This window comes from Apus apus, chromosome 18, assembly GCF_020740795.1.
Source record: "Apus apus isolate bApuApu2 chromosome 18, bApuApu2.pri.cur, whole genome shotgun sequence".
Taxonomy (NCBI): domain Eukaryota; kingdom Metazoa; phylum Chordata; class Aves; order Apodiformes; family Apodidae; genus Apus; species Apus apus.
Window position 1 is genome coordinate 678,537 of NC_067299.1, and position 27,770 is coordinate 706,306.

A 27,770-nucleotide genomic window follows, 5' to 3' on the forward strand; every position below is an offset into this window, starting at 1 on the left:
CAGGTAGTTGTAGAGAGCAGTAAGATCTCCCCTCAGCCTTCTCTTCTTCAGACTGAACAACCCTGGTTCCCTCAGCCTTTTCTCGTACAACGTGTCCTCCAAACCCCTCACCAGCCTTGTTGCTCTTCTCTGAACATGCTCCAAGGCCTCAATGTCTTTCTTGCACTGTGGTGCCCAGAACTGAACACAGTGCTCAAGCTGTGGCCTCACCAGGGCTGAGTACAGGGGCACGGTCACTGCCCTGCTCCTGCTGGACACACTGTTTGTGATACAGGCCAGGATGTCATTGGCCTTCTTGGCCACCTGCACACACTGCTGACTCATGTTCAGCCAGCCACCCACCAGTACCCTCAGGTCCTTTTCCACCAGGCTACTTTCCAGCCACTCTTCCCCTAGCCTGTAGCATTGTTAGGAGTTATTGTGACCAAAGTGCAGGACCTGGCACCTGGTCTTGTTAAACCTCAGCCCGTCGAACTACCAGCCAGCAGGAGCAACACCTACGGTTTCCCTGGCCTGATTCCTTTCTAGGGAGCTAAAATAACAGGTTCACACTAAAAAAATAATTGTAGTGTACTGGACTCAAGCTAATTGACATCTCTTTAGATTCCCAAGTAAATGACTGCATTGTTCACTCTGAGGGAAGTGTGGCTCATTTCCTTATCTGGTGACAAAGGCGCTTCCTGGGCTGCGCGAGGGGCCCTGGCCTCAGCCGACCCCGGCCCCGCCACCTGCCCGAGCCCTGGTGTTTTGCTTTGTCGTGTGTAGCTGCTGCAGCCTGAAGTTAAAGCAAGGACAAAAGTTGATAGGTCTCAAGAAGGAAAGAAAAATAGTAGTTCAACAAACTCAAACTGGGCATGGGTGTGGAACAGGCAGGAGGATGGCCTCTTTCCCTTTATAAACAAAAATCTGTAATCCTGCAGTAGAGGACATGTCGGCAGCAGTCATAGTCCCTGGGTGCAGGAGCCCGTTTCACCAGTAGCACATTGGTCATTTTGCCTTTTCCAGTGCCTTCAGCCTCTTTTGTCCCCAGGGCTGGCAGCCTGTGCTCTCCTGCCAGTCCTTGAGTGTCCTCAACAGACCCTGACCCAGCTGAGAGCACAGGGTGCTGTGTGAGGCAAACAGCACAGTGCAGAGCTGACTCCTACCTCCTCAGGGAATATATTTACCTTCTACAAAGCTTCTGTAGTAAAAACTGGGTCCATTAGTACTTCCAGTGCCTCCTTCATGTGAGCAGCACTCACGTGCCAAGCAGCACTTCTTCGTGCTGTTTGCCTGACCTAATAAATTGATTCTATCTTGTGTAATCAGCCTGAATCTCATTGCTTATGATAAAGGCTTCCAGCAACAATAGGCTATGGCTGTGCAAGGTGGTGTCACCTGTAGATTTCAGAAACTGATAAATAAGACCTTTTAAAAAATAGTGTTTACTAAAGTAAAGCAAATTGGAGTCTGCTTAAAAACATGGAAGAGGTAAGAATTAGGATGTAAGGCTGATCTGCTGGAGTCAGTGAGAGCTGTTTTTGCACAGCGAGGCCAGGGTTGAGTTCTGCCCTTCATGGAGTCACTGAATTATTGATTTTATCTTCAGAGGAACAGAGTTGGGCTGCATCGAAATGGAAGGTGGCGTGCTCAACCTGAGAAGGGAGGGAATGCTCAGAGAGCTCCCAGTCCCCTGGCATCCAGCTGCCAGCCTGAGCCAGACAGAGTTCCCACTGCCAGGAGCACTGGAATAGCTTCCAGCAGGCAGCCTGGAACTGTGCGTAGCATGGAGTAGCACTGACATCTCTTCCCCTTTGGATAACCTGCACAGTTAGAAACTTGGGGTTCCCTTCTTGAATCAGAGAGTTTGGCACTTGAGCTGGCACATCTGCCAGAACTGCCATGGGCTCCCAGGCAGCTGCAGACATCCCAAATCCCATTCTTTGCTGTCCCTCCCAGTGCAGCATGATCTGCTGGAAGGGAGGCAGGGGATCTGTGCTTGCCACAAAACCTGTCATGTTTTGAAAATGCCTGGTGTTTGAGCCTTGCTGAGTGAGTGGAAGGTATTTCTTTACCTTTGCCAAAAGGGTTGGTGAATATTTTTCAACAGTCTTATTTGTGACTCATACAAGAGATTTTGGAACAGGTGAGCACACTTATAAATCCCGTACATGTTTTTTTAATTGTTGGAGTATCTACATCAATCATACAGCTGTCACCTAAGCAGCAGTTTAAAGGAGCACCCAAGGTTGTAAAAATCAAGACAACCCGTGAGTGGAGCACGGGGGGTTGGAAATGAGAGCTGCTGCTCACACTGGTTGTTGTCTGATGTTGAGAGCAGCCATGGGAGGGAAGAAAGCGCACATGATGGGACCAAAGGGGTGAGAAGTCCAGCTTGTCTGCTCAGATTTTGTTTTGTATAATATTGCAGAAGTCACCTACCTTTAAAACAAGGCAAAACCCCCAAACAGAAACCCTGGAGGCATCATAATTCTTTGCTTTGGTTTGTGGTTTTCCTCTTCCCTGTGTGTCTGACAGGGAAGAGGTCAAGGGCCCCGTGGCAGGAGTTATAAGGGTAGTTTGGATTCCTGTTCTCTTCAGCAGTAGCAAAAGTGTGTGTTGATACTCTTCAGAATTACAGCTAAGTAGTTACTTAAAAATACAAATAATTGCAAGAAAACAATAATCATTGTGGGTGCCTACGTGCAGCAGAGTTCAGCCCAGGCCGTACAGAGCTCTGCAGTTACAGGTGATGGGGACAGACATTGTCAGCTGCAAAATCATAAAGGAGGGGGATTTTGAAACTCAGTAGTACAACAGCAGGAAGTTGGTATCAGCTTAATCTGTTGTCATGTTGTTACTGCAGTGTGAATGAAATGCTGATAAAGCGTGATTTGGAGGATCTGGAAAGACAAGTAGGATTTTACAAGGCTCCCTGTCTCAGTTGTTGGTTATCAATAATTAATAGTGACTCTGACCCTGCCTGTGCCTGGGACTTGCCTGGCCAATTCTTGTGGTTTTTATCCAAACACTTTGCTGTTCTTTTTTCTCCCCTTCTCTTTGCTGTCACTGCATGGGCCTGGGTGACCTGGGGAAAAGGTGAAGCTGCTTCTGCACAGGATGTCAACACTTGCATCAAATAAACCAGAAAAAATAGATTATTTCCTTTCCTATTTTTTTTTCTTGTACTTGTCTTACTCATCTTTTGCATCATTATGAGTTAAAATATGGTATCATGTTTAGGTTTAGAATGCCCCTTTCACTGTGGACTTTTTACTGTTTTCTTAAATCTCTTGGTGACATCCTGTTTGTTCAAGGACAGCCAGTACAGCACTCGTAGGAGACAATGCAGTTCACAGCCTGATGATGAGGGTGTCAGGCAGGTCCTGTCGTGCTGGGATGCATCTTGAGCTGAATAACGAGGCTGCTCAGGCCAATTTGAGACAGTGTTTAGGGAAAATTATGTCTTTGAAAATTGTGACTCTGGTGGAAAGAGAAAGGCGGGTGGCAGGTGACCTCTTGTCTTGTACAAAGCAGGAGCAAGTTGGGGGCTGTATGTTGGGCAGGCACCTGGTTATTTCCAGGTTTGTATTTCGGGAAGGCAGGAGCTGGCTCCATGAGTGCAGGTGTGCATTTTTCTGTGGCATTAGAAAGAGCAACTTATTTTGCTTCCCTTCCCAAAAGGCTGAGATCTTTGAGAGGAAAGCATCTCAAAAAGAAGATTGATTTCATCCTGCAGACGTTCTGCAGTGCTGCTGCGCAGGCTGGGTGGGTTTGCAGACAGCTGGTTGAATTCTTGCTGTGCTCTGCTCCTGGAGAAGTGTCGTCATTCCAATCCCATCGTCCCCAGCACCCATCTCCAGCCCTGGGACCACCCTTGTGTGCTGTGCCAGGGGTCCCAGTGCCGCAGTGCCAGGGCAGCTGTGGCTGCTGTGCCTGTTCAGCACCTTCAGCCCTTGCAGGGAAACAGAGGTTTTCCCTCCTGGCTTTGCTTCATGGCCTTGCACAGGTGCCGGAGTTGGCTGGTGTTTAGTAGCTGGGTTTGATGTCCTCCTGCCACCGTGGCGGTAACAGTGAGGGAAGGAGGTGGAGAGAAATCCTCTGGTGACCCAGATCTGCTCTGTGGGCCGTAAGTGGAGCCATCGGGATGTGAGTAACTGGCTCTGACCTCCTTGCAAGTATGGGGAAACAGGGAGGAGAAGTGGTGAGGGAGGATGGCTTCCTCCTCTGAGTCACCAGGCCCTTGGTGGTGCCTTGAAGCCCTGCATGGTGCCAGGCACCCCCAGCTCTGTGCTGGCACTTTGCATTGATGAGCTTCAGGTCAAGCCCATTGTGATTTTATGTTATATCTGGGGAAAGCAAGACCATAAACTTACACTGAGCCAAGGCTCTAGAAAACCCCTGGAGAAGCTGTGGATCACACAGGGATGTAGCTGCAGGTGGGATGTGGGCTGGGCAGCAACCCGTGTTTCCCTGTCTCGGTGGTATCAGGCTGGTGCATCCGGCACCACTGCGGGATTTCATCTCCCAAGAACCAGCCAAATGAAGCAGTTACCATGGAAACCATGGCTTTGGTTCCCGTGGCAACCAGCTGGGGTTTCACACAAGCAGAAGGAGAGGGATTGCTGTTACCTCTGCAGATGGCCTGATCCTGACTGGTGCTGCTTTCCACAGGCTGAGGGGCTGTTGGCATCTGTGGAAGAGTGGGCTCAGGAGGTCTTGGAGGTCCGGGGTGCAGGAGCAGGTGCTCAGCAGGCAGGCTGTGGTGGGTGCCTTCACCTCTGCCAGCACAGGCAGCCACCACCACTGCACACACTTGCTGCAGGTGCAGGGGACACCGGCCTGACACCACATGGGGACCTGCCTCGTGACTCTTTCGTGTCCCTGGGCAGAACCTTCATGGCAGCAGGTTGAGTTGGGGCAAGTGATTTCTCTAGGTGCTGGGCTTTAAGCAACTGCTCATTGCACTTGAAGAGCTAAATAGAAAATTTAGCAAGATTCAAAGTAGGAATGTCCAAATTGGATATAACTAATCCAAAAGCCCAAAGTACTACAGCTGAGCGTGTCTCCTCTGCCAGCCCAGCCTTGGCGGCCTGGGGGGACCACACTTCTTCAGCACCCCCACTGTCTTATGATGTTTCTGGATCCAGCGTTACTGGAGACAGGCTGGTGGGCTTCTTGTTGTATAGATCTGTCTCAGTGTGGCAGTCCCTGCAAGGGTAAGATCCTTTCCTTAGGATTTAGCTTTTTTTCCATTAAATATATAGGAATCAAAACTCCGTAAGTCATGGAAAGCCTGTCCAGCTGGGTTGGTCTGTGCTGAATTGTGTGTAAGTCCTGTGGGTGGAATTGCTGCTTGGGGACCTCCCTTGGCCCACAGCTCCTGGGTTGCTGCAGAGACTGCCATTGCAGTAGCAAGGAGTTAAAGAACCTGGTTCAAAATGGCAAATCCCTTCCATGATTGCTCATTGATGAGGAATTTTTAATCAGTGAATGCCATGTAATAGAACACAGCAGCTGAAATGTACTCTTGGAAAAGCTCGTAATTGAAAGTGTGTTTTTAAATTGCTAATATAATGTTTATAAGGGGAGCTTTTTAATAAGACCTTTTAAACCTCAGTGATGCCAACTGCAGGGCTAGCATTAGTCGTGAGGCAAGCGCAGAGAAAGCATTGGGGGCATTATTTTCAATCTTGACATGAGAATGAGCAATTTAATTACAGCCAGCTATAAAATGGAAAATTCTTTACAGTGACAAATGACCATTGCTGTGTAGTGACAACAGCAGGTTGTTTCTGGTTTGTTTACCAAATAATGGCAAGCGGGATGCACACAAGGACCAAAGAGCAGCTCTGGAACTGGGGGAAGAACAGGCACAAAGGAGTGAAACGTTGCAGTGGGTGTTTCCTGTCACTACTGTTGTGCTGGTTTTGCTTTAATAACCCACGTGGGTAAAGGCAACCCTGGAGCTGACAGCTCCATATAGAAGAGGCAAATCAGATACTCACAGGGAGCAAAAGCAAAGCCACATGTAGTTTTTAATTTGGTCTCATGTTTAAATCAAGGATAAAGGGGCTTCTTGATCTGCCCATGCTGCCCTGTCACTGTTGCCCCTGCATGTGGTGGCAGGGGAAGGGCAGGGGTGGGAGTTGGGTCCCAGGACTTTGGTCCTCTGCAGGCATTGCCAAGCACAGGGCTTGCTCTCCGCTTCCAAACCAGACCTGTTTTCTGTGGGACTGCTCTTGTACTTTATATTATACTATACTTATCTTGCAGGGGCACCGATTTCTGCAGCAAACAATTCCTGTGCACTTTGTTTGGCCTCAGCTCCCTGTTTGATGCATGGTTAGGAGTTAAACTGCAAGAGCTGTAGATGTTTGGAGTTAAATTATCAGCTTGTTTTCACCAGAGCCAGCAGCCGATTTGCAAAACTTCCCAATGGTCAAAAGCCATGGATGGATTCACATGACAGTGAGGAAATCCATGATTTCTTCCTGGGACAGATGAGCTTCCCTTATATCAGGGTCAGGGTTTACTGGTTGTTTTAAGTGATGCTCTTGTGGATTTTTTTTAACCACATAGAAGTGAAAAATAAATCAGTTTTAAAGTTGTGATTCTCACCATAGCTTCCTTACACTGTGGAGTAGAAGTTGCGTGGGCAACCCAGGCTTCCAATTCCTTAACATTAAAAAAAGAAACCCTACAATCATCTCTGCACAGACAGAAGGAGCAGGGTCTGTGCTGAAGTTTGTTACTTGGAAAGAGCAGTCTCGGAGGGGGGTGTATGTCTGTTGAGCTGGTGGGAATCATGCTGCCTCCCTTGGTGCACGTGGGTTGTGCTCAAATCACGTCTCACCAGCTTTGGGTGGTGAGAGCCCAGCTGCTCTGTGCAGAGCAGAGAGCCAGAGCTGTGATGGTTGCACTCAGCTTTCCACGGGCCGTGCTGTGTGGGGAGCTGCTGGAGAGGGAGGAGGGCTCAGGTTAATCACACCCAGGTCGTTTCCAGGCCAAGCAGCAGCTCAGCCAGGAGATCTGTCTTTACCAGGCGAGCCGCAGTGGGTTGCATCCTGGAATAGTTTTTGAAAGATTCCCTGTGCCAGAGAGACTCCAGCCCATCTGCTCCTCCGTCCTCCTCAGCAGCTCCCTTGGCGAGCTCCCAGCCTGTGAGCTGGGGGACGTTTGCTGGAGCCCCAGGAGGAGCCAGTGGTGGCAGCGAGTGGTCACTGGGACCAGGCAGCCCGTGTGGCAGGATGATGGGGAGGCAGATCCCCAGGGCTGGGCCAGGAGCAGCACCAGGTCCCCAGGGCTGTGCTGGGGAGACAGGAGCGCACCCTGGCCCTGCTGCCTGCAAGACACGTCCTGCTGCTTGCTGAGGGTTTGCCTGCCTTTCCCCTAATTAGCAGTTTGTAACTAATTACCAGCTGCCCTGTCCATATCTCGTAGTCATGCTTTCCCCTGCTGCTGGGAGTCTTCCCTGGCAGCAGGGAGGGAGGCCAGATCTGGCAGTGGTGCCTGTGCCATGTGTGATATGGGTGCTGGGGCCGCCTGGATTTCCTCCTTATAATCCCTGGAAAGCTGTGTTCCCATGTTCTGCCCTTCCCTTATCATGCCCTGGGAGTATCCACGTGGAGAATGTGCTTGGAGAGAAATGCTGCAGAGAGGGGCTGGGCTCCTGCCAGTGTGCACTGAATTTAGTCTCAGGCTTTCTCCTACTTGCTTCTCTGCTGATCACAGAGTAGAGAGGAGGACATTCAGACAAGTTCTGCTGCTCTGCAGGGGTTCCCCAGTGTAAAGCCTTGGTTCTGAGGGGGTGGCATGCCCACTGGTGGTTTGAAAAGCAGCCTGAGGGACAGAATTGACCCCTTTGTCTGGAACCTGTCCGTGTTGAGGGGCTTTGAGCTGAGCCAACACCAGCTCTGGCAGGAGGAACAGCACTGGCCTCACTGAGGAGTTGTCTCTATTTACACATCTGGGATGATTGTGCCCTGCTAATCACATTGTTTGGCCATTTAAAAAATGCTTCCTTTTTTGTTACTATCAGGACAAAGGGTTTTTTATGTTTTTTTGGGGTTTGTTTTTTTTGTTGGTTTTTTTTTTACTTTTCTATTAGAAGGCATCAGGAGCTACCCTACTCATTGTGTTGACTGCATTAAAGGCCTGGCCGAACAGGTTTTAAAGTTATTCCTGGCTAACTTTTGAGATAAAAAAACAGGAGAACCACTGAAATGCATGAGGTCAGGTTCTGATTGCAGTTGTCCTGGAGAACTCAAGAGAGAAATACAGAGCACATATTCAGATCATCATGAGGCTGATCCTCTGCTGCTCTGTGTGGTGTAAGGTTTGTTTTTAAATTCAGTGCTTGCCAGCAGTGAGTGAAAAAGAGCATCTGTGCAGGCTCTGTATAGCTGTATGCTCAGGAGCGTGTATGGGATTTAGATTCCCTGTGATGAAACCTTTTCTTAGGATTGCTTGGGAATGGATGTATGTGCTGTCCTTACAGAGGTTCTTTTGTGGAGGCTCATCTGTTTTCCTTCAGAAGGCAGAAAGTGGTTGGCCAAAATAGCCCTTGAGGTTTTGGTGGCCAGTTCTTGTCCTTTCCCTTTCTTCCTGAATTTGAAAGGTGTAGATCTACCTGAACAGGTTTTACACCAGCATAACTGGTAATACAAGAAAACCAGCTTTGGACATGGAAGTGACCAGGTTAGTGTAGATTATATTTGTCTTTATTCTCCATGTATTTATTTCTCTTCCTTCTGTCTTTAGACTTTAAAGAGAAAGGAAAAAGAATATGAACATGAGATGGAGCGGCTGGCAAGAGAGAAGATTGCTACCCAGCAGCGACTGGCGGAATTGAAGAACGAGTTGAGTCAGTGGATGGACATCTTGGAGATAGATAGAATTATTCGACAGACAGTTCAGCCAGAGGATGACCAGGCATCTACCTCGACAGCATCAGGTACCCATAATTGCTCTCATGATCATCACTGTACGTAGCTACATCGTGGGGGTGGGGATTGTCATTTAGCACCATCATGGTTTCTTTGCGTTCAGAACAAAGTAAAAGGTTTTCAAGTGTTCTCTAACCATTGATGTTGGCCTAATAATATACTGCCACTTGTGCCAAGCAAACTGGAAATCCTGTGTTGACACTAGGTAGACACACAGCAGGTTTGTACGTTCAGTCTGCTGACACCTCACATGGAGTTCTCTGCTTCCAAAGCTTAGTTTTCCTCTTGCTCAACTGTGCATCCCTGCTTATTAGAACCGAGTGGTGTATGAGCATCTTGATGTATTTTTGCTTGGATGTGGGAGGGTGTTCAGCCACGTAGAGAAGAAGGAATTGGTTCAGGAAGGATCACCAGAGCATTTGAACAGCGTAATGAGCCTTCATGTTGTGTGAGAAGGATTTGCAATGAAGATGAAATGAAGTGAAGATGACCATCTGGCCTGCTGTTCCCAGTGAGAAGCATTTGTGAGCTAGGAGAATGCATGCTTTTCTCTAGTGGTGTGCAGCAGGAAGAATAGGCAGCCCATGGATGCGCAGGGCTTTGCTTTCCAGAGACGAGGAGGTTGTAGCAGTCCATAACCATTTCCAACAGTTCCTTCAAATCATGACTGTGATTGCTCTTGGATGATGCAGCAGGTCCCAGGAAGGGAAAACCCAAGGTTTCTGGTTCATTCAGGCTTTTATCAGGCTCATCACCTGTGAGTTTACTCACAGACTTCCAGTGTAGGTGCTGGGAGTGGAGAGTAGGAGTGCTTTGTCACTGGGACTATCAGCCCTTCACCCCCAGCTGGTCTCTGCTGAAGTGATAATTTCAAGCTATTCCTGACCACAGAGCTTGCAGAAGGGATGTGTCTCTCCTGTTGCTGCTGCTGTATCTTCTGAGATTCCTAATCTCTGCTGCATGGCCGGCTTTAGAGCAGGCAGTGCCAGGTGCCCTGCTCATCTTCCTGACCTCCGCAGGGTCAGCGTGTTCCTGCATTGCTTCATTAGCTGCTGGACTGGGTGAGAGTCCATTTTCCAGACCCAGACAAGGAACTTGCTGCCATGCTTCCCCATGGCTCTTTCTTTCTTGCTCTGGGAGCAGAAGGAGTGGTACTGATCCCCGACCCACACGCGGGGAGAAGGGACTGCGCTGCCCTGCTGGAGCTCAGTGCCCTTGCTGTGCCGTAGCTCAGTGACTCCTCCTGCTGTTGTCTCTTCGGCCTGTGCTGCCTTTTAGGGAGGCTGCTCAGTCCTGTTCGTGCTCTGCTTGCTTTTTTATGGGAGTTTCTTCCTTTCATTTTTTCCAGAGGGTGAAGACAACATGGATGAAGACATGGAAGATGACAGGCCAGTGAACTCATTACCAAAACTAACGCAGCGCCAGCACCCCGAGCTCCTGAAAGCCGTCCCTTCCAACGCTGCTTCCCACCACCCGGCCGTTCTGCCTCAGCACCTCTCCATCCAGCAGAAACCCCCCCCGGCCCACCCACAGCCTCCCATCCAGACACAAGCACTGGTCCAGCCGCAGGCGATCGTCCCCGCACAGACTCACATCGTGGCGGCTTCCACAGTGCAATCGACTGTTATTGCCCACACGGCCACAACCCACGCCTCGGTCATCCAGACTGTCAACCACGTCATTCAGGGTCCACAGACCAAGCACATTGCTCACATTGCACCTTCCACATCCAGCCCTGTGCAACTCACCACTGCTGCTCAGCCCATCGGCCACATCACTGTGCACCCGGCCGCCATCAACCACATGGCCCACCTGGGCCAGCAGCTGCCCATCTACCCCCAGCCCGTGGCCGTCAGCCAGCCCGTGGTGAGCCACATCGCTCACACGATCTCGCACCAGCAAGTGAACGGAACCACGAGCCTTGGCCAGCAAGCGGTGATGGCCAAGCCTGCAGTAGGAACCCAAGTTGTCCATCACCCACAGTTAGTTGGGCAAACGGTCCTAAATCCGGTGACTATGGTGACCATGCCATCATTCCCAGTGAGCACACTGAAGCTGGCCTAGGGGATCGTCTGGTGGCAAGGGCTTTGTTGGGAACCTTTCCTAAACTCCATACATTCCAACCACGTCCGACTGGGCGGGAGGGAAGTGCAGGCGCTGCGGGAGGCCGGGCTGGGCTGCCCTCCTGCCGCCGGCGGGGCCTCTGCACTTGAGGTTTGCTGATCCCAGAAAACTTCACAGACAGTTGTTCATGGTGATTTTTTTTCCTTTTACGTGTATTCAGTGAAATATGGATATGATGTTCTTAAGACTTTAATTTTCCCCTCTTATGTGTTGCTTCTTTGTAGAATAAAAAATTGCTGATCTCTTTATTGAGACATTGCGTAGAATGGGAAAAAAATCATAGAAGTCTATATTTATATATATGTGTGTATGTGTGTGTATATATATGTATATACATATATATATAAATATAACATTTGAAGAAGGCCTTTTGTAAGGTTGATTATTTTGCAGGATTATTAGACAAAATTCATTTTTGGAGGAAGAAGACAGAGTGTCCTCTCTAAACAAGAAACTTAAAGATAGATGGTTTGGTGGACCAGGGTACATATACAGTGACAAAAGAAAAAAAAAGTTAAACCATGTTAAAGGTATTTCCCATCAATATTATTACATTTCAAAAAACCATCTAAAATCACTGTGACTTGTTACGGCATTTTAAGGAAATTCTCTGTCCTGTCTAATAAAAAGGAAAAAGAATACACAACCAGACTTCATTTGTTGCAGTTTTATAAATTACTTGATTTTTATAGCTATGTCAGAACAATAATGTATTTTATTATTTGAATGGTTGACAATGTTTTTGTTCGGATGGTTTTTTTGGGGGTATGTTTTTTGTTGTGGCTCAGTTTTGCTGATGCAATAATTGATTTTGCAGATCTCTGTGCATGGCACTCCCCCTTCCAGGACTCCTCCTGCCAGTCCCAAGCCGCCAGGTTTCCTGGGTTCGTTTTTGTTTTGCAGAGGCAGATACTAGACCGTGCTTTTGCCATGAAAGGTTGGACTAGATGATCCGTGAGGTCCCTTCTAACCTGTGATTCGGTGGTTTTGTGCTGGCAACTTGCAGTGTGTTTATCTGGCCTGGTAGAGCAGAACCTGGGACAAGATGAGCACCAGAAATGAAGTAGGTTTGCTGCGTGGGTTACTTCTCTCTGTTAGTTTGTTCCTGAGCTGACCGTGTTGTGTGGGAGTCAGTGGCTTAGAAAAGGGATAAATGTGCATGTGGTGTCTTCCCATGTGTGAGCAGTTTTGACATCTTTTTTACTTTGGGGGAAAAGAAAACTCGGGTCTTGCACAGGATAAGAATACGCTCCAGGAGATGCGCGTGTGTGATGTGTGTGTTACAGAGTACAGTGAGACCTGCACCAAAGAACAACCCCTCATCCCAAGGGACCCTCTTGTTCCCTCCTTCCTGGTGTATGGGTCAGATCTCACTGAAGTCAAACTCTCATGGAGTGATGAGCAGAGGGAGTTGTTTGGCTTTGGGGGGTTCTTGCCAGCCTGCCTGGGAGGTTGACTCCGACATTCTGGTCCTGTGTAGTAATGCTGTTGTTGGTCTGTTTTCTGTCTTCCTCTCTTTTTAAAAACAAATACTCCTCAGTCCTCAGTGCAGGCAAAATTCCTGCTGTAGCCAGTGGACATTTTCTCTGGGGCAGGATGGGATGGTCCCTGCCAGCATACAGCTGGGTGTGCTTGGCAGGGGACTCATCTTGAGAGGAGGTGAGGTGGGGCTGAGCAGACACCTTCCCTGGGCTGCTGCCTCCTTCTCCTTTGGGCCGAGAGCTTCCACAGGAAAACATGATCCAGAGTCTGCCCAAAATGCCTGTTGACTCCAGTGGGACTTTTTGCCTGGTTGTGGGTGGCTGTGGACAGTGGTAAAGGTCTAATTACAAAACCTTGCTAGTTCCATGTGGCCCATGCTGTGGCTGAAACTCTGCGGGAGGCAGGAGTAGCGGCTGCAGACAGATCAAGCGTGATTGTGCCTTCTGAGTAGACATGGCTGCGGATCATGTTAAATCTCTCTATAAAGCCTTGGATTGCTCTGTAGTTATAATTTTTTTTTTTTGCTTGCATCCTTGGGTCCAGCGCCCTCTTGTCCTGCCCATGTTGCTGGCACAGTTTCTACAAATCCTTAAGGTTTCCTTATCTTTAAACCACATTTAAACAGATCATTTGTTCTCATTCCTAGTGCACCGTAACGCTGCGGGGAAGCAGAATCTCCAGGGCTTTATCATTTCCTCGTATGTGCGGGTGCTTTCCCAAGGACCGGGCAGTTTGTGAGCCAGTATTTCAGAGGTCAGTGTTGGGTATCAGGGCAGTTGCTTCTCATAAGAAACTCTTGAAAACTGAGTGTTTGCAATAAGGTCACCTCCCTTCTCAGAAGGAACTGCATGGCTTTGCCTTCTGTAGGGGAGAGGAAGCATCTTCCTGAGGTCTCTTCTGTTCCAGCTTCAGGCAAGAAGCCTCATTTCTAGTCAGGATTGGCAGAGCTTACTGAAGGAGAGCAGTCCTGGTTTGGGAATTGAGGCTTGGCCCATGCATGCTGGTCAAGGCCCCTGGTCCCACCTTGTTCCCCCTGTGCCCGTTGGCAGGAGTTGCGGGACCAGCCTGTGCACTTTCTCCTGCTCTGCTCACAGGCAGGTTTGCAGGATGGTTGCCTTCTGTGTCAAAACTGCTCCCACCTTACCTCTTTGCTTCTTATCCCAAGATAGTTACCAGTGACCCAGGCCTGCAGCTGCTGTGTGTTTTCCACAGCAAAAAGTGTAGGGCTGGAGAGAAGAGATCCCTTTTTATTCAATGTGGGCAAATGAACTTGCTGGCAGGTGAGTTACTGGCCTTCACTGTGTGGAAGGGATGCTGCTGACCTCTTTTCCTCCTTATGGTTTAAAGGTGTCACTGCTCTGCTCACATACAAGGCCTCCCATCTCTTGCCAGTTTTTCTCTCCCCTTGGAGTTCCCCAGTGCCACTATCTGAACCCCTTCATGGGTGTTACCTCTGCTTGCGGAACGGCCTGTCCTGCTTGGCCAACCCCTGGCCTCTTCTGTCCCCCATTCTCATCTGCCTTCTCCAGGGCTACCAGAAATGTTTCTTGGGGGTTTGTTTGGTTTTGAAAGCTGGCAAACTTCTTTCTGCTCTGTGGGGAAAAGAGCAAACCACAGCCCTTCTTTCCCCACATCTCTCGTTCCTGCTCAGAAACTTTGGATTTATGCTAATGCTCTTAGGAATCATGTTCAGTACTGTATAACAAGGGGCACTTTAGAAATGTCTCTCCTCCTTTGTTACATGTGTTTTCCCTATGGAGAAAGCTATATATAAATATATATATGTACACTTTGGGATTCAGAAGATCTTATTTGTCCCCAAAAAAATCAATAAATATGAAGTTTACAAGAAATCTCTTCTGTTGTTGGATAATATTAGTTGTGGGTAACCAGACCACAGGAAAAAAAATAGCAAATGGTTTTCCTATGATGCAGTTTTGAGAAGAGTTTTCTGTCCTGTGGAGCCTGACTTGGAGCCAGTAGGTTAGTGGAGATGCTTCCACCCAGGGCAGCTTGGGGTGCCTTGTCTAGGGGATCCAGGCCGCCCTGTCCCGGTGGGCAGGCAGTTTTTGTCTCAGGGCAGCGGGGCTGGTGACTGGTCTGCTCTGCAGCTCCGGGACGTGTCCCACCCGCCCGTGCCTCGGACCAGCCCAGCTGCTGCTCCAGAGTTGTCCTGGAAAGAGTGCTCACAGCTGGCACTTTAGATATGGGGATGTGTTCCTGACCTCACCAATGCCAATTAGCCAGAGCCCTATACTTGAGCTTAGGAAGGGAAATTACCTGATTTCCCACATTCTCCACAGTTGCTTGGATGGTGCTGGGAGGTGCCAGGTGTCCCTGTCCCTGTGTGCTGCTGTGCCTGGTCTGTGCCTCTGTCTGTGCTTTGTTCCTGCAGCAGGAGCTGGAACCACGACGTGAGATCATCCCCTGCACTCCCTGCTCTGGTGGCAGCCCTGGCACCAGCCGCTCACCGCCACAGGTGCTGGCGTTCGTGGTGGTCCAGGCTGGAGCTGCTGCTCTCCTTTCCTCACTCTCTGGCTGCGCAGGGGTTTTAAAACCAATCAAAGCAGGCGGGGAAGTCAAGGGAGAGAAGAGTTTAAAGGCAAATTACCAAAAGTAATTATAACAATTTTTTGTGTGGTATTGGGTGGACAAGCAGCAGGAATTTTCAAGTCCTGATTCATGAGCTGTGTCTAAAGTCCTGCTCAGGGTTACTCCGTGTCGCCAGGTCTTGGCTTAGGCCTTTCACAGGCAAAATTTGATCCCAGGAAAACCTGAGGAGATAGGTGAGGGGGCCAGGCCCTGCCACCCAGCGTGGCCTTGGTCCCAAAGCTGAGCTTGTTGGGCAAACCACATCATTCTGTACCACAAATCTTTTTTATGTGAGGCTAAGCCAGGCAGTTCCTGCCAGCCTTCCTTTCTGACAGGGCCACCTCTCACACCTGGGCGAAGAGGCTGAAGCCAAACTGCTGCTGGCAGGCTGCTTCAATTCTGCACATTTGTGTGTGTCCCTGCATCTGTCCATGCTGGCGTTGAATACTGAGTGTCAAGGGCAGGGAGGGCTCAGCTGAGCAGGACCAGGTTTTGTTTTCTTGAGCAGAGCTGGACAGAGGTGATGTCCCTTCTGCAGAGAGTTCTGATCTTTTAAAATCACACCCAATTTACCTGGGTAGGAAATGCAGCACCAATTGGCATTCAGCATGTCACCCTGCAGGTCCAGCCTGGCCAGGCTGCTGCCTGCTGCTCTTGGGCTACTTGTCTCATTTTCTTTTTTTAATTAGAAGTGGCCTTCTGTAGCAAAAGAGTAAAAGAAACAAACAAAACCAACCAACATAAAATGCCTTTGAGTGGTGTAGGTGGAGGTGAGACTATGCTGCTTGTGTCGGTGTTGGTGTGGTTGTCTGTATGCACGGCTGTTTATATTCGTAGAGACATTCAATGCGAGACTTTATCGTGTCTGACTTTTGTATGTGGCCTGTGTCTCTTGGATTGGTTTGCATCCTGAGTGGATTTTTTGCTTTTAAAAAAAGTAAATACGACAATTGTTCTGGGTCTGATGGGGATGAGGTGTCTGGAGACCTCCCTTCTGGAGAAGATGTTGTTTGCCTGGTGTGATGGCACAACTGGTGCTTGTTTGACGCCTTTGCTTTCTGTGCTGGGTATTGACATGTCCCTGGTGAAGGTCACAGCTCTTGGCCAGGTAACTCTGTTGCCTGAGCAGCATTGCTGGCCCAGGCCCTTGGCTTTTAGGCTTAAGCTTCAATAGCAATGAGCTTGCTGAGCAGCGACTGGGCAGCCTTAAGGCTCCAGGAGGTGGGCAGCTGCTGAGCACCTCACAGGTGAGGCTCCTTGTAGACTTTGCATCTGTTCCTTTCCTGTGTGAATAGTTGGTCATTTCAACCCTATTTTAATTCTAAAAGATACTGAAATGAGGAAAGGAAAACTCCCATACTTCAGGCCTATTTTCCATCCTTTGTTATAATTTTGAACAGATTAAAATTGATTATAACACTATTTTTAGGTTATTTCCTTCCTTAGTCAAACATCAGTTGTTAGGAACAGATGTTTAGAGTTGTGGACAGCATCAGCCACGGCATCTTTCTCTTCCTGTTAGAGCTTAAAAATGATAATCCAAAACTTGAATTGTTAAGATACCAGCACAAGTTCAGCCCTGGGCTGGTGCAGCCGTGGCTGGTGCTGTTTGGCTGTTCCCAGGCCTGTGGCTGGGCCAGCGCTGCTGCTGCCCCGGCTGGGGCTGTGGGTGCCACAGACGCGGTGTCCCCTCTCGCTCGGTGTCCCCTCTCGCTCAGTGCTCCCGCTGGACGGGGCTGCTCGGCGTGGGCAGCCGAGGCCCTTCCACCCTGGGCGGGTTCTCACGGCTCTGCTGTAGCTCAGGGGGAGGCCTGTTAATTTGCAGTCTTTCTGTGCGCTGTGGAAATGAAGGGGTGTGTGGGGAGCCCTCCACTGCTCGCTGGGGATGGAGGGTCCCCTGCCTCAGCTCTTGCTTCCAGGGACGTGCCCCAGGCTCTCAGCTCTGCTGGGCTGTCTCCCTCCCTGGTGGGCACGTCCCACCCGTGGTGTGGCGTGTGTAGAAGGCAGCGTGTCCAGCTGGGCAGTGAGCTCTGCCAGGCCGGGCTGGGAACAGCCCAGGAGGGGCCGGGGGCTGCTGAGGGAGCCCGGGTGTGGGTGGGAGAACCACTCACAGACCGGCCTTGACAGGCTGGGCCAGAAGGGTGTTTAGTGACAGAGACATCAAGTGCTAATTGCATCTGCCCAACGATTTATTCACACCTGGTCAAGCACCAGCCGAGGCCGCGCTGTGAGAGCAGAGCCCCTTGTGCCTGTCACCTCCCGGATCAAAGCGTTTCCCATGCTCTCCCGTTAGGAATGTTCACCGAAGCTGCTGATTGTAGGTGTGCAGTGGCTGCCGGGGCTGCCCAGAGCCCCCCGAGCCGCTTCCCTCTGGTGCAGGTGATGCTGCCTCCACCGGGCAAACCGGCTTTGTTTACAGTGAGGACGTGTCACTGTGTTACCAATTTACTGAAATACTCAATAGTGAAAAACCTAGACTGTAAATATTTTTACGTGCTTGGATACATCTGCTATGTGAAAAAAACAACTAATTTTGTACATACTGTATTTTTACTATTCAGCTGTACTATACTGGCTCCTCATGCTCCAGAAATTAGGTATCCAACTTGAAAATATCCATGTAATAAGCACTTGCCTGAAATAAATATAAAATTGAAATAAACATGCACTGAAATCTCAATCAGGATTCTGCATTTTCCTCCTTGTGCTTTGCATGCAGGTATTTAACTTTATTTGTAATTTTCCAATTACCAGAACCATGTTTCTCCCTGCCCGTAGCCACAGCTGCCCCTCCAGGTGTGTGTTACTGCTCAGCTGGTTTGGCCCTCGGCCAGACCAAGCCTGGAGCTTCTCCTGTGTCCGGATCAGGCAATGCCACCCTGGGGAAGAAGCAAAAACTCTTTCCAGCCTCCAGATGTTATGAAACCTTGGAAAATGGTGCCTGTAACCAGCCCTCTCTCCACTCAGGGTGCTGCAGGGCCCAGAGGCTCCGCCGCTGGCGTTGATGACCTTGGCCCTCAGGTGAGGCTCCCGCAGGACGGCGGGAGGTGGGCTGGGACCCTCCCGCCTGGGACCCTCCCACCTGGGACCCTCCCACCTGGGACCCTCCCGCCTGGGACCCTCCTGCCACCTTGGGCAGCCTGACCCGTGTGGGGGTGCCCGGGGGACCCTTCCTCCGCGGCCGGTGTGCTTGGGGAGGGGAGTGTGTCGGGCCCACGCTGGTGCCGTAAGGAATGAGAGGCACAGCCTGGCTAAACCTCCACCTGACCAGCTTTCCGTGCTCTCTCCTACAGGCACTGAAGCTGCAGCCTTGGGCTTCCCGGTGTCCGTGCTGCTGGTCCGTGGATGAGGAGCCTGGCAAGCTGGAGCTTGGGTGAGTCAGGCCTGCACGGCAGCTTTGGTGGCCGCAGGGTCCTGAGCATGGCAGGGGTCCTGCTGGGCCTCCAGGGGGACAGGGTGGCTGCAGAGCCCTCAGCTTTGTCACCTGTAGGGGACAGATGGGGATGGCGGGGTCAGGGGGTCTCGGGGGCAGGTCAAGGGGGCTTAAGGAGGGCTCGGGGGGCTTCAGAGCCACCTCAGCTGCACCCACAAAGGGATCTGGGGGCTGTTCTCCCTCAGCCTGTGTCCAGGTTAGTGCTGAGGCCTCATTCTGCAGCACCACTGCCACACTTTTAAACTATTTTATCACCAGTTTTAAAAGTTTCTGAGACTTTGCAAAGAGACTGCTGGGGGAGTGGTGTAGTAAGAAAGAAGGTCCTGTAGGAAAGAGCCACCATGTAACCCCAGCTGTGGGACTCACCTCCCCCTGCCCACCCTGAGTCCCACAGGACAAGATGAAGGCAGAGGACACTGTAGCACTGGAAGATTATTTAAGACAACATGGCATTGGATACACTTCATAAAGGGCTTATCCTCTTTTATAAGGATAAATACACGATTAGCAGCTGTAAGAGTCACGAGCAGTGGCTGAGGAATTGCTGCCCCTACCCTGGTACAGAGAGGCAGTTGTTGGGTGGGTTTATAGTAGAATGGAGGAATGCTCCTTTATCCCCCCAGAACCCACCTCTGGGCAGAGCTTCCCAAACTAAAAAAAAAAACAAAACAATGGAAAATTGCTCCAACCACCAGCAGCAAAACAGCCAGCAGGCTGGGCAGCAGGTTCTGAAAGAAGGAGCATCCCTTCTGTGGACCAGAGGCAGACAGAGGATTTTTTTAGAGTTCTGAAGGTGGGGCTGGGAGCAGTGGAGGAGGATCTCTCCCGGAAGCCCAACAGCTCAGCTGGTTTCATCCTTGCTGCACTAGATCAGGCCTAAAATTGCAGGATGAACTTTGTAATTTTTTTTTTTAACCCTTCTTGTGCCCCCCACCCCTTGCCCAGGCTGGGCTGGCAACAGGCTGCATGTGTGGCTGTGAGTGCCCCCGGGCACACTGTCTGTAACTCAAACCTACCCTCTAAGTGCCCTCAGGGACATTAGCAGCCCATTTGGTGCTGACCTACTTACTTACTTTAAAAACACCCCTTAGTACAACAGCCCGTGTCTGCTTGGCAGAGGAACGTTAATTACCTATTGCACTTTCTTCCCAGACAGCCCTGAGGACTCCCTGTTCCATCTCTGACGTTACCTTGGGGGAGAGAGAAACGGCTTCCAAAGAGCTCCACAGAATGCCTTGACGATAAGTATTTATTCATATGTTACATTTAAACATAAATAGTTGCGCAATAAAGAGAATAGTCTGCTCCCAACAAAAATAAATAATACACAATATTAATAAAATACAGTTAGCCAGAATGATATAACAAATACAACAAAGTTTGCAGAGGTTTGTTGTTTTATAGTTTCATAGTATATTCCCAACATGCCAAAGAAAAATAGTGGGTTTATTTTTTACATCACTTCCTCAGGCTCTGTGAGTGGGAGGGTTTTCTTGCTCTTGTCTATTTTTTTTTAAAAATACTATTTCTCTTTTTCAAGTGACCAGACACACCAAAGCCCTCCCTGGAGCCCTGGATGGGGAGCAGGCCCAGCTGTGGGAGAGCCCCGTGGAGCCCCTTCCCTCCCTCGCTCCCACCACGGACACTTTGCTCCATTCTGCTCTGGAAGGAGGTGTCCATCCCCCCTTCCCAGCACTGGGTGGGCTTGGCTGTTCCCACTGCTGTTGGTGACCATGATGCTCATGAGCCCAGAGGACACCAGGCTCATCCCTGAGGGCTTCTGGCAACACCAGCCATGGGGGACTTGAGGTTTGTTGGTTTCTTTTTACTCTTCCCCTCCAATTTTTAGCAGCTGATTTAAGGGAGGGCTATTGAGCTAACACCTTTCTGTCCATTTTTTCCCTCTCCAGGCTATTATTTACCATGTTTAGCTTACTGCAGTCATAAAGAGAGATGTAAGCACAGATGATATTTCTAGAGCCAAAGCTGCCATTTATTTTTTTTTTTGTACAAGCAATGCTCCAGCTCCTGAGGAGCCCAGACAGCACCCCTGCAAAGAGCAGGATTCCCCACTGCTGGGGTGGGAACAAGAGCAGAGTTCCTAATGCAAGTACTTCCTATCAGCATTTAACTCTTCAAACAGAATCATTTTATTCCCTACACCCTTTTTTGCAAAAAATCTGATTTTAAAAGCTCATGTGAGCTGATCTGTCATGTAAACTTCGCTGAGCAACCTGACCTTCACAGGACTCTTGCAACCCAACCCTTCTGTGACGCTGGAAAGCACACAGATGTCTCTACAAGGGTCAGTGGGGAGGCAGCTGTGTAACCCTGCCTGCTCTGAGGGATAGAACAATCAAAAAAAAGATTCAAAGTCCTCTTTTTTTTTTAATGACAGAGGTTCTAATGGCAAAGGGTGGGATACTTTGGAATGCTTGAAGTGCTTAAACTAAGTCCCTTGGTTTTCTAGGAGCACAGGTCACGAGGATCCATGAAATCTGCAGCTAACCCCATTAGCAAAAACCTGCTCCCTCTTGCCTCCCTCCCAGAGCCACACATTGAGTTAGAAAATGTGTGCGCCTTGGGAAAGCAAGTAGAGACACGAGGTGATTCTGTACAGGGGATGAAGTGCAGGGACAGCAGCAGACCTGGCTGCAGCTCAGCATCCCTCACCTCTGCAGGATGGGGAATGCTGCACATGCAGGAGCAGGACAGAAGTGGCACAGAACTTGGGGGCTCATGGATGGCTCTGCCAGGCAGCTCAGGGGAGCAGAGCAGAGCCCCACCCACAGGTACAGCTGCTTCATCTGGGCAGAGCAGTGCTGGGCTGGTGTGCCCAGCATCCCAAGGAAAGCTCCCTGAGGGCTCTGCAGAGTGGGGTGCAGGGGAGGCTCTGCTGTGCATCTGGCACTGTGCACAGGTGCAGAGGGGGAGCTGCTACCCTGGGCAGGGGACCTGCTTCTGTGTGCTAAACTGGTGTTAACCTGAACTGCATCAGGCAGGTCTTGTCACCTGGGAACAGTTTGCAAAGTAAAAGGAAAGCTTGTCTGGCACGTGCAGGGCACAAGGGCTCAGCAGCCCAAGCTGGGCAACAAAGGCTAACGGGTGTTTCCAGCTCTTACTGCTCCTCTTGGCCACACTGTTCAGTTTAAGGCCATGCTCCCAGCTGGTAACCTTATTTATCTCCATTGCTGCTAAATACAAACCCAAATGCTTTAGCAACAGAAGCTCACACACATTCTCTTCCATTCTAGGCACAGACACAGAGTCCAAGAACGAGCTCCTCCAAGGACCCAGTTCAGTGCCTGCAACACCTGAGTGTTGGATCCAGCCCTGCCTCCATGGAAGGTTCTGGCAAAGCAGACAACGTCCATCCAGGCTTCAGAGGTGCAGTAAGTCAAAATATAAATGTTCTAGTATGTCAAATCCCCCCTTTTTAATATCTCAAATATGTAGATAGTCTTCTAGAGAGGGAAATAAGAGAATGCAAAAAAATTTTGTCTAGAAATACAAAGTGAGTGTAACAAGGACTATCAAACACAAACTTTATCTGGTGAAGGAAAAGTTCTGTTTTTTTAAAAGTCTGTTACAAATCTCTTTGATATTTTTTACATTACATGGAAGATGCAAGTAAAACACCATTCTGAAGTTACAGTGCAAGAGATGCTCCATCCCATAGCTCAGGACAAGGCCACGACAATCTGCTCATTATCATTTGTTTTCAATCAATGTCTGCACTTTGTAGACAAGGTCTCTTGCTATCCTCAGAATTTCCTCAGCATTATGATGCTCTGCCATTTCTAAAAGACACAGACAAACGTTCTTAACTATCAGTGGCAGGAACTTTTCTGCCCTATGATTAATATTAATGCAGCACCAGCAATAACTACTTAGCATAACATTAACATCAATTAGTATAACATTAGCAGCAATCCAGAAAGCATTGCAGGGGGTCAGGTTTGTAGAATTAAAGATGGAATAAGGGATGAATCCCTTAGTGCTTTAGGTTCTGGCACTGAGATCTAATCCTTCTGGTGTCAGGTCTCTGGTTGTAGAGCTCCCAGTGCCCTGAGGCCCCAGACCAGAATGGGAGGCTTGTACCCACACATGTGGGTGTCCAGCCTTCCTGGGGCATCAAAAATGTGAAGCTGAACTCAAAGGTATCAAGAGATACCTCTGCAGGCAGGGGCTGTTGCTGGGGGGTCTGGGATGCAAGTGCTGAACACAATTAAGGACACAGTGACATGCCCATGTAGTTCCACATCCAGACATCCAGACTCTGCAGCTTGAAGGAAGATCAGAAAGTAGCTCTGGGCAGACCCAAATCCTCAGTTCCACAACAAATGTTTAGTTCAGACCAGGCAAGTGCTGGAGGTCTTTGTGTGTTTTTTTCCTGGCGTATTTTTTTCTTTGTTTTGGTGGGGTTTTTTGAGGGAAGCTTTAATGTACAGCTTTGGAGTAAGAGTGGCTGAGGCAGAAACAAAACCAAATTTGGGGCTTCTGCAACAGATGGCTGAAAGCCACAGCACTGATAGTTTAGTAAATTACTGTGATTACACAAAATTGTTTCCAAACCTCTTAACGTATCCTAACAGGGAGCACTTGTTGGGGAATAACTTGTGCTCTGCAGCCAGAACAAGGCCCAGCTTTGGCAGAACCTGCTGCTCTGGCCCTGCCCCTTGGCTGGCATCTCTGGATGCGACAGGAGCAACCAGCATGGAAGTGAAGTGGGATGGTTTAATGAACAGTTGCTAATTTTTCATTCTCAGCAGCGTCAAGCCCTGGAAACAGAAGCAACTCTGGCAATCATAAAACCTATGAGAGACTTTTGCAAAAAATTAAGCCATGTTTTAGCACCTTCCATTACACCAAGGGCAAAGAGTCACTGTAGCAAATCTTTTTATCAGAAATTTGGAAGCTTGCTTTGTGGTCAGAATTACCACTGACACAAAAAATCTGCCATCTTCTCTGGTCCAGGTGGCTCTTAGAGCACTGCTGGTGGTGTGTGCACAGTCAGAGCTCCAGGAGGCTTGTGAAAATCTGGGCTGTTTGTTTACAAAGAGGGTTCAGAGATGCAGAGCTTCAGGTGACAGCAAGGACACTGCCCAGCTGCCCACAGTGTCTGGGTGAGGGGGAAGGAACAAACTCTCATTACTTGCTTTTTATCAAAAAGGTTCTCTTAAAGTCTCTTACCATTAAAAAACTTGATGATATCAGTGAAGTCCATGTTGTTATCACGGATAATCTCTCGATAAACTTCCACAAGTGCTAAGGCAATGAAAAGGACAAAATGTTCTGAAGAGATGTGCTTTGCTGCCCAAATAACTTCCCACACTGTAAACACATCCTCGTACAACAATTCTGAATGGGAATAAACATTACAAGAGCATCTGATTATTCAACTGGACCATTTCCCCCTCTCTAACACCTTACAGGCCTTATGCAGACATGAATAGTGCTTGATGACTCCTTTTCCTTCCCCCTCTCCTCCATCCAGCTCTTGTCACTTGTGCAAGGATGGCAACACCACTGGGGTTAAGGGAAGACTCAGGCAGCAGGTCAGTGTGGTGGTGCAGGCTCAGCCCTGCAGCAACCCTGTGAGAGCAGCACAGGAGGCCCATTTGCTCCAGGCAGGGCTACACAGCTGTTAATTTAGACATCCCAGTTCCTCCCTCCTCACTCTCAGGCAGTTGCGCATAATAAATAGCTGAGGGGTGTGTATCATCCACCTCAGCCACCTTTGTGCTTCAGGGTGTTGGAGAGGAATATAATCTGATTCCCACAGATCTATCTGTAACTCCAAGGAGCTACTGATTTGCCTGACAGCAAGATGGGTCTCTCAATTATAAGCAACTGTTGCTATTGGAGTGGGTGTGGGGGTGGGTGGGCTTGTGCAGGGATCCTGAGATCCTGGGGTGCTCCCAAAGTATCTAAAGTACCTCACTCAACAAAGTACAACAGCTCCTGAGCTACTGCTGAGCTGCTCCTTGTTACCAAATGGATTAGAAAGGAGGCATCAAAGTTTACAAAGGAGTATGATCAACTTGGGATCACTTTTATGAGCAAAAAGGCATCTGCACTGAGCAGAAACTTGGTTCAACCACTTTATCAGGAATTTACAACATACCTTTCTAAGCTCTGACATCATTCCAGTGCTAGTTCATCTCTGAGAGATGCACTGGCTTTCCTGGCTACAAGCCCTCTGGTGGGCCCAGCTGCCATCCACACACTGAGAGCGAAACACAGAGCTGTTCAGTTCTGCTCAACTCTAAACTACAGGCACAGAACATTATTACCTCTTTTAAAGTCGAGCAGGAACCAGCGATAGCAGAAGTAAAAGTGAGTGTAATCTCCATTCTGGTGCATCAATTCAAAAAGCTCTGAGTCTAGAATCTGAAACGAGTAACATCAGTGTTCATACCTGGTCTGAAATCGGCCAAGATCAAAGGTGCTGGAGGCTGGTTCAGCCCCCTGAGCTGCTCTGAATCACCCAGCCCTGTGCTAAGTTCATCACATTCTTTTCTTCCAAAAACCAGTGTAGACTGGATCTTGCTGCTGTTGCTCACAGACTTCAGCTGGAGCTGGACTGAGCCACAGGTGGGAGTCACTGCACAGTGTCGCTGGTGCCCTGGAGGCAGAGCTCTGGGAGGTTGTTTTGTTTGCCAGGTCTAGGTGAACTGACCTCTTGATACACAAGATTTCAGGAAGTGGTATAAAACCATTCTTATCCTCCCCAGCTCTGAAGGACCAGATGAGTAGGAACCCCAGTCAGTGGAGTCCTGGCCCTTCATAGAACAGTTGAGGTTGGAAGGGACCTTAAGGATCATCTCTGGCCCCTCTCCATGTCTCCTGTGCTGAGGGCCCCTGAACTGTGCACAGTATTCCAGGTGGGGTCTCACCAGAGCAGAGGGGCAGGATCCCCTCCCTGGCCCTGCTGCTCACACTTCTTTTGATGCAGCCCAGGATGCAGTTGCTCTCTGGGCTCCAGCACACACTGGTGGCTCATGTCGAGCTTCTCATCAACTACCACCCCCAAGCCCTTCTCCTCAGGGCTGCTCTCCAGCCATTCTTCCCCCAGCCTGTATTTGTGCCTGGGGTTGTGCTGACCCAGGTGCAGGACCCTGCACTTGGCCCTGTTGAACTTCATGAGGTTGCCACTAGCCCACCTCTCCAGCCTGTCAGGGTCCCTCTGGATGGTGTCCCTTCCCTCTCGGGTGTCAACCACACCACACGGCTTGGTGTCATCAGCAGATTTGCTGAGGATACACTCACTGTCCATATCTCCAACAAAGATGTTAAACAGCACTGGTCCCAATACTGACCCATGAGGGACACCACTCGTCACCTGCCTCCGTTTGGACATTGAGCCATTGACCACAACTCCCTGGGTGCAGCCAACCAGCCAGTGCTCACCGAGGCATCAGGCTAGTTCTGAGCCTCTGCCACAACATCATCTTCTTCCAAGTAAGATTCAAAATTACTCACCTGGATCAGGGACCTCATGTTGGCGAAGTGTGTGTCCATAGCACCTCCACTGGGGAAGTTCTGGCTCATCCTCTTCATCAGGTGGCTGAAGCAGCTGTAAGCCAGCTGGTCTGCAGATACAAGACAGAACACTCAGTGTTGCTAATCGTGTGACTTCCTTGAACCAAAATAACAAACTGAAGGGCAAGGGAAAAAATAGGGTTTTCCCATTTGCTGCTTCCTAATCCCATCACCAGCATTTGGATGAAAAAAGACTGTACCTGATGCTGGACCATTTTCACTAGTTATGTTTCAGAAGAACCCAGCTTGTAGTTAAGTTTTCAGCTTCAGCAACTGCCAGAACACAGTTGCTTTGATAATTTAGTAGAATTTAATTTAGAGAAAATACGAATTAAGAGCTGCAGTTTGATTGCCCTGGTGAGTGAGCTGTAGTTAACACCTAGAACCTCCTTCTGAAACTGCTTTTCTAAAGACAGACTTCCCAGAAATATCAACACATTCCAGAAGAAAACCCTTCCTACCATTGTCCAGTATAACCATCAGAGGAGCCAGGAGGTCACACATGCCTTGAACATAACCATCTTCTAGGTGCTCCCAAACATAACTGCAGAAAGAAGAAAGCACAAGAGATAATGGGATTAAAAATCCTCTTCCTTCATCATGGCCTCAGATTTGCTCTACTCCTGATATACAACTCCTTTTGGAAGCTTTTAAGTTTCTTGTTCCAGAGTGCTGTAAAAGGTAAAGCTAGAAGTCCAGAGAACAACAATTCAAGTCTTCCAGCAGTGTGGTGTAAAATTATAAGGACTTTTGCTATTTGTTTTTTTTTCAGGAAAATTCCTAACAGCTTCATGAACAACCCATGATGAGGACAGAGCAGCATATGAGGCAGGAATCTCTCTTGTAATGAGAATTTGCTGTAGGCTCTTAAGTGTTGTGAAAGGGTAAAAGGAAGTGCTTGTCTACTTACAGGGTGAATTAATACTGAATTATTCTCTTCCCAGCCCTCAAAAGCTAAATGCTGTATTGAAGGTCTAATTTGATTATGCAGGATCAAGCCTTAAGCAGCTGTTGAATGTGTGTGTCTCAGACCTTTTAACACTTCACATTCCAGAGTATTCACAGCCCTGTATTCTTCTTCTGCTTGGATGGAGAAGACCAAACCTTACACACATGGCTTGCACACCAGCAGTTTGTGCAAAAACAGCTAACAAAAGCATAAGAATATTTTTACAGACTGTTATTTTCATATTATTACTATATGACAGGTAATGAATTATGACAGGACTGTGAAAAGCAGTTCAGCTGAGGAGCTGTGTCACCTGCACATGACGTTTCGGAGCTTCTCCAGGTTATCAGCAGTAAAATACCAGTAATTCCGGTCACATCTCTGGACATCTTTATCAATTCTGTGCAAATTTAAGGCCACAGTGTCCAGTAATTCTATCTAGAAGACAAAAGTTTTAGTTAGATCTGCTGAGTTTAGAGCATTCCCAGGATGTGGTGCAGATTTGCTCTGAGAATCAACAAACCAGAACTAGTACAATTATACTCTGGGCAGGTAAGAGCACTGAAATACTTAAATAAGGCCCCTAATCCCAGGTAAAATGCACAGACTGTCACTGGTAAATGTTCCAAGCCTGTCTTGTTTCCAAAGGGTTATTTCTGTTCAGCAGAGAGAGGCAAACACTCAACTACTAATCTGTTGACAGCAACACGAACAGAGA

General features: G+C 48.9%; 2 protein-coding genes across 8 annotated transcripts in view; one reads left to right on the forward strand and one right to left on the reverse strand.

Annotated features, from left to right (window-relative positions):
- MNT (MAX network transcriptional repressor) overlaps positions 1-11,697 on the forward strand; it is a 30,484-nt gene extending 18,787 nt beyond the window's left edge. For both annotated transcript variants that reach the window (XM_051635636.1, XM_051635637.1), the window contains 2 exons: positions 8,743-8,935; positions 10,276-11,697. In XM_051635636.1, coding sequence (XP_051491596.1) covers positions 8,743-8,935; positions 10,276-10,991 — 909 coding nt within the window. In that variant the 3' untranslated portion in view covers positions 10,992-11,697. The remainder of the gene's footprint in view (positions 1-8,742; positions 8,936-10,275) is intronic.
- An 8,092-nt stretch (positions 11,698-19,789) lies between these two features.
- SGSM2 (small G protein signaling modulator 2) overlaps positions 19,790-27,770 on the reverse strand; it is a 42,912-nt gene continuing 34,931 nt past the window's right edge. For 5 of the 6 annotated variants that reach the window (XM_051635626.1, XM_051635622.1, XM_051635625.1 and 2 more), the window contains 6 exons: positions 27,366-27,490; positions 26,565-26,647; positions 26,044-26,153; positions 24,855-24,951; positions 23,752-23,919; positions 19,790-22,358 (listed from right to left, as the gene is read on the reverse strand). In XM_051635626.1, coding sequence (XP_051491586.1) covers positions 22,270-22,358; positions 23,752-23,919; positions 24,855-24,951; positions 26,044-26,153; positions 26,565-26,647; positions 27,366-27,490 — 672 coding nt within the window. In that variant the 3' untranslated portion in view covers positions 19,790-22,269. The remainder of the gene's footprint in view (positions 22,359-23,751; positions 23,920-24,854; positions 24,952-26,043; positions 26,154-26,564; positions 26,648-27,365; positions 27,491-27,770) is intronic. The other variant, XM_051635624.1, reaches the window with a different exon arrangement.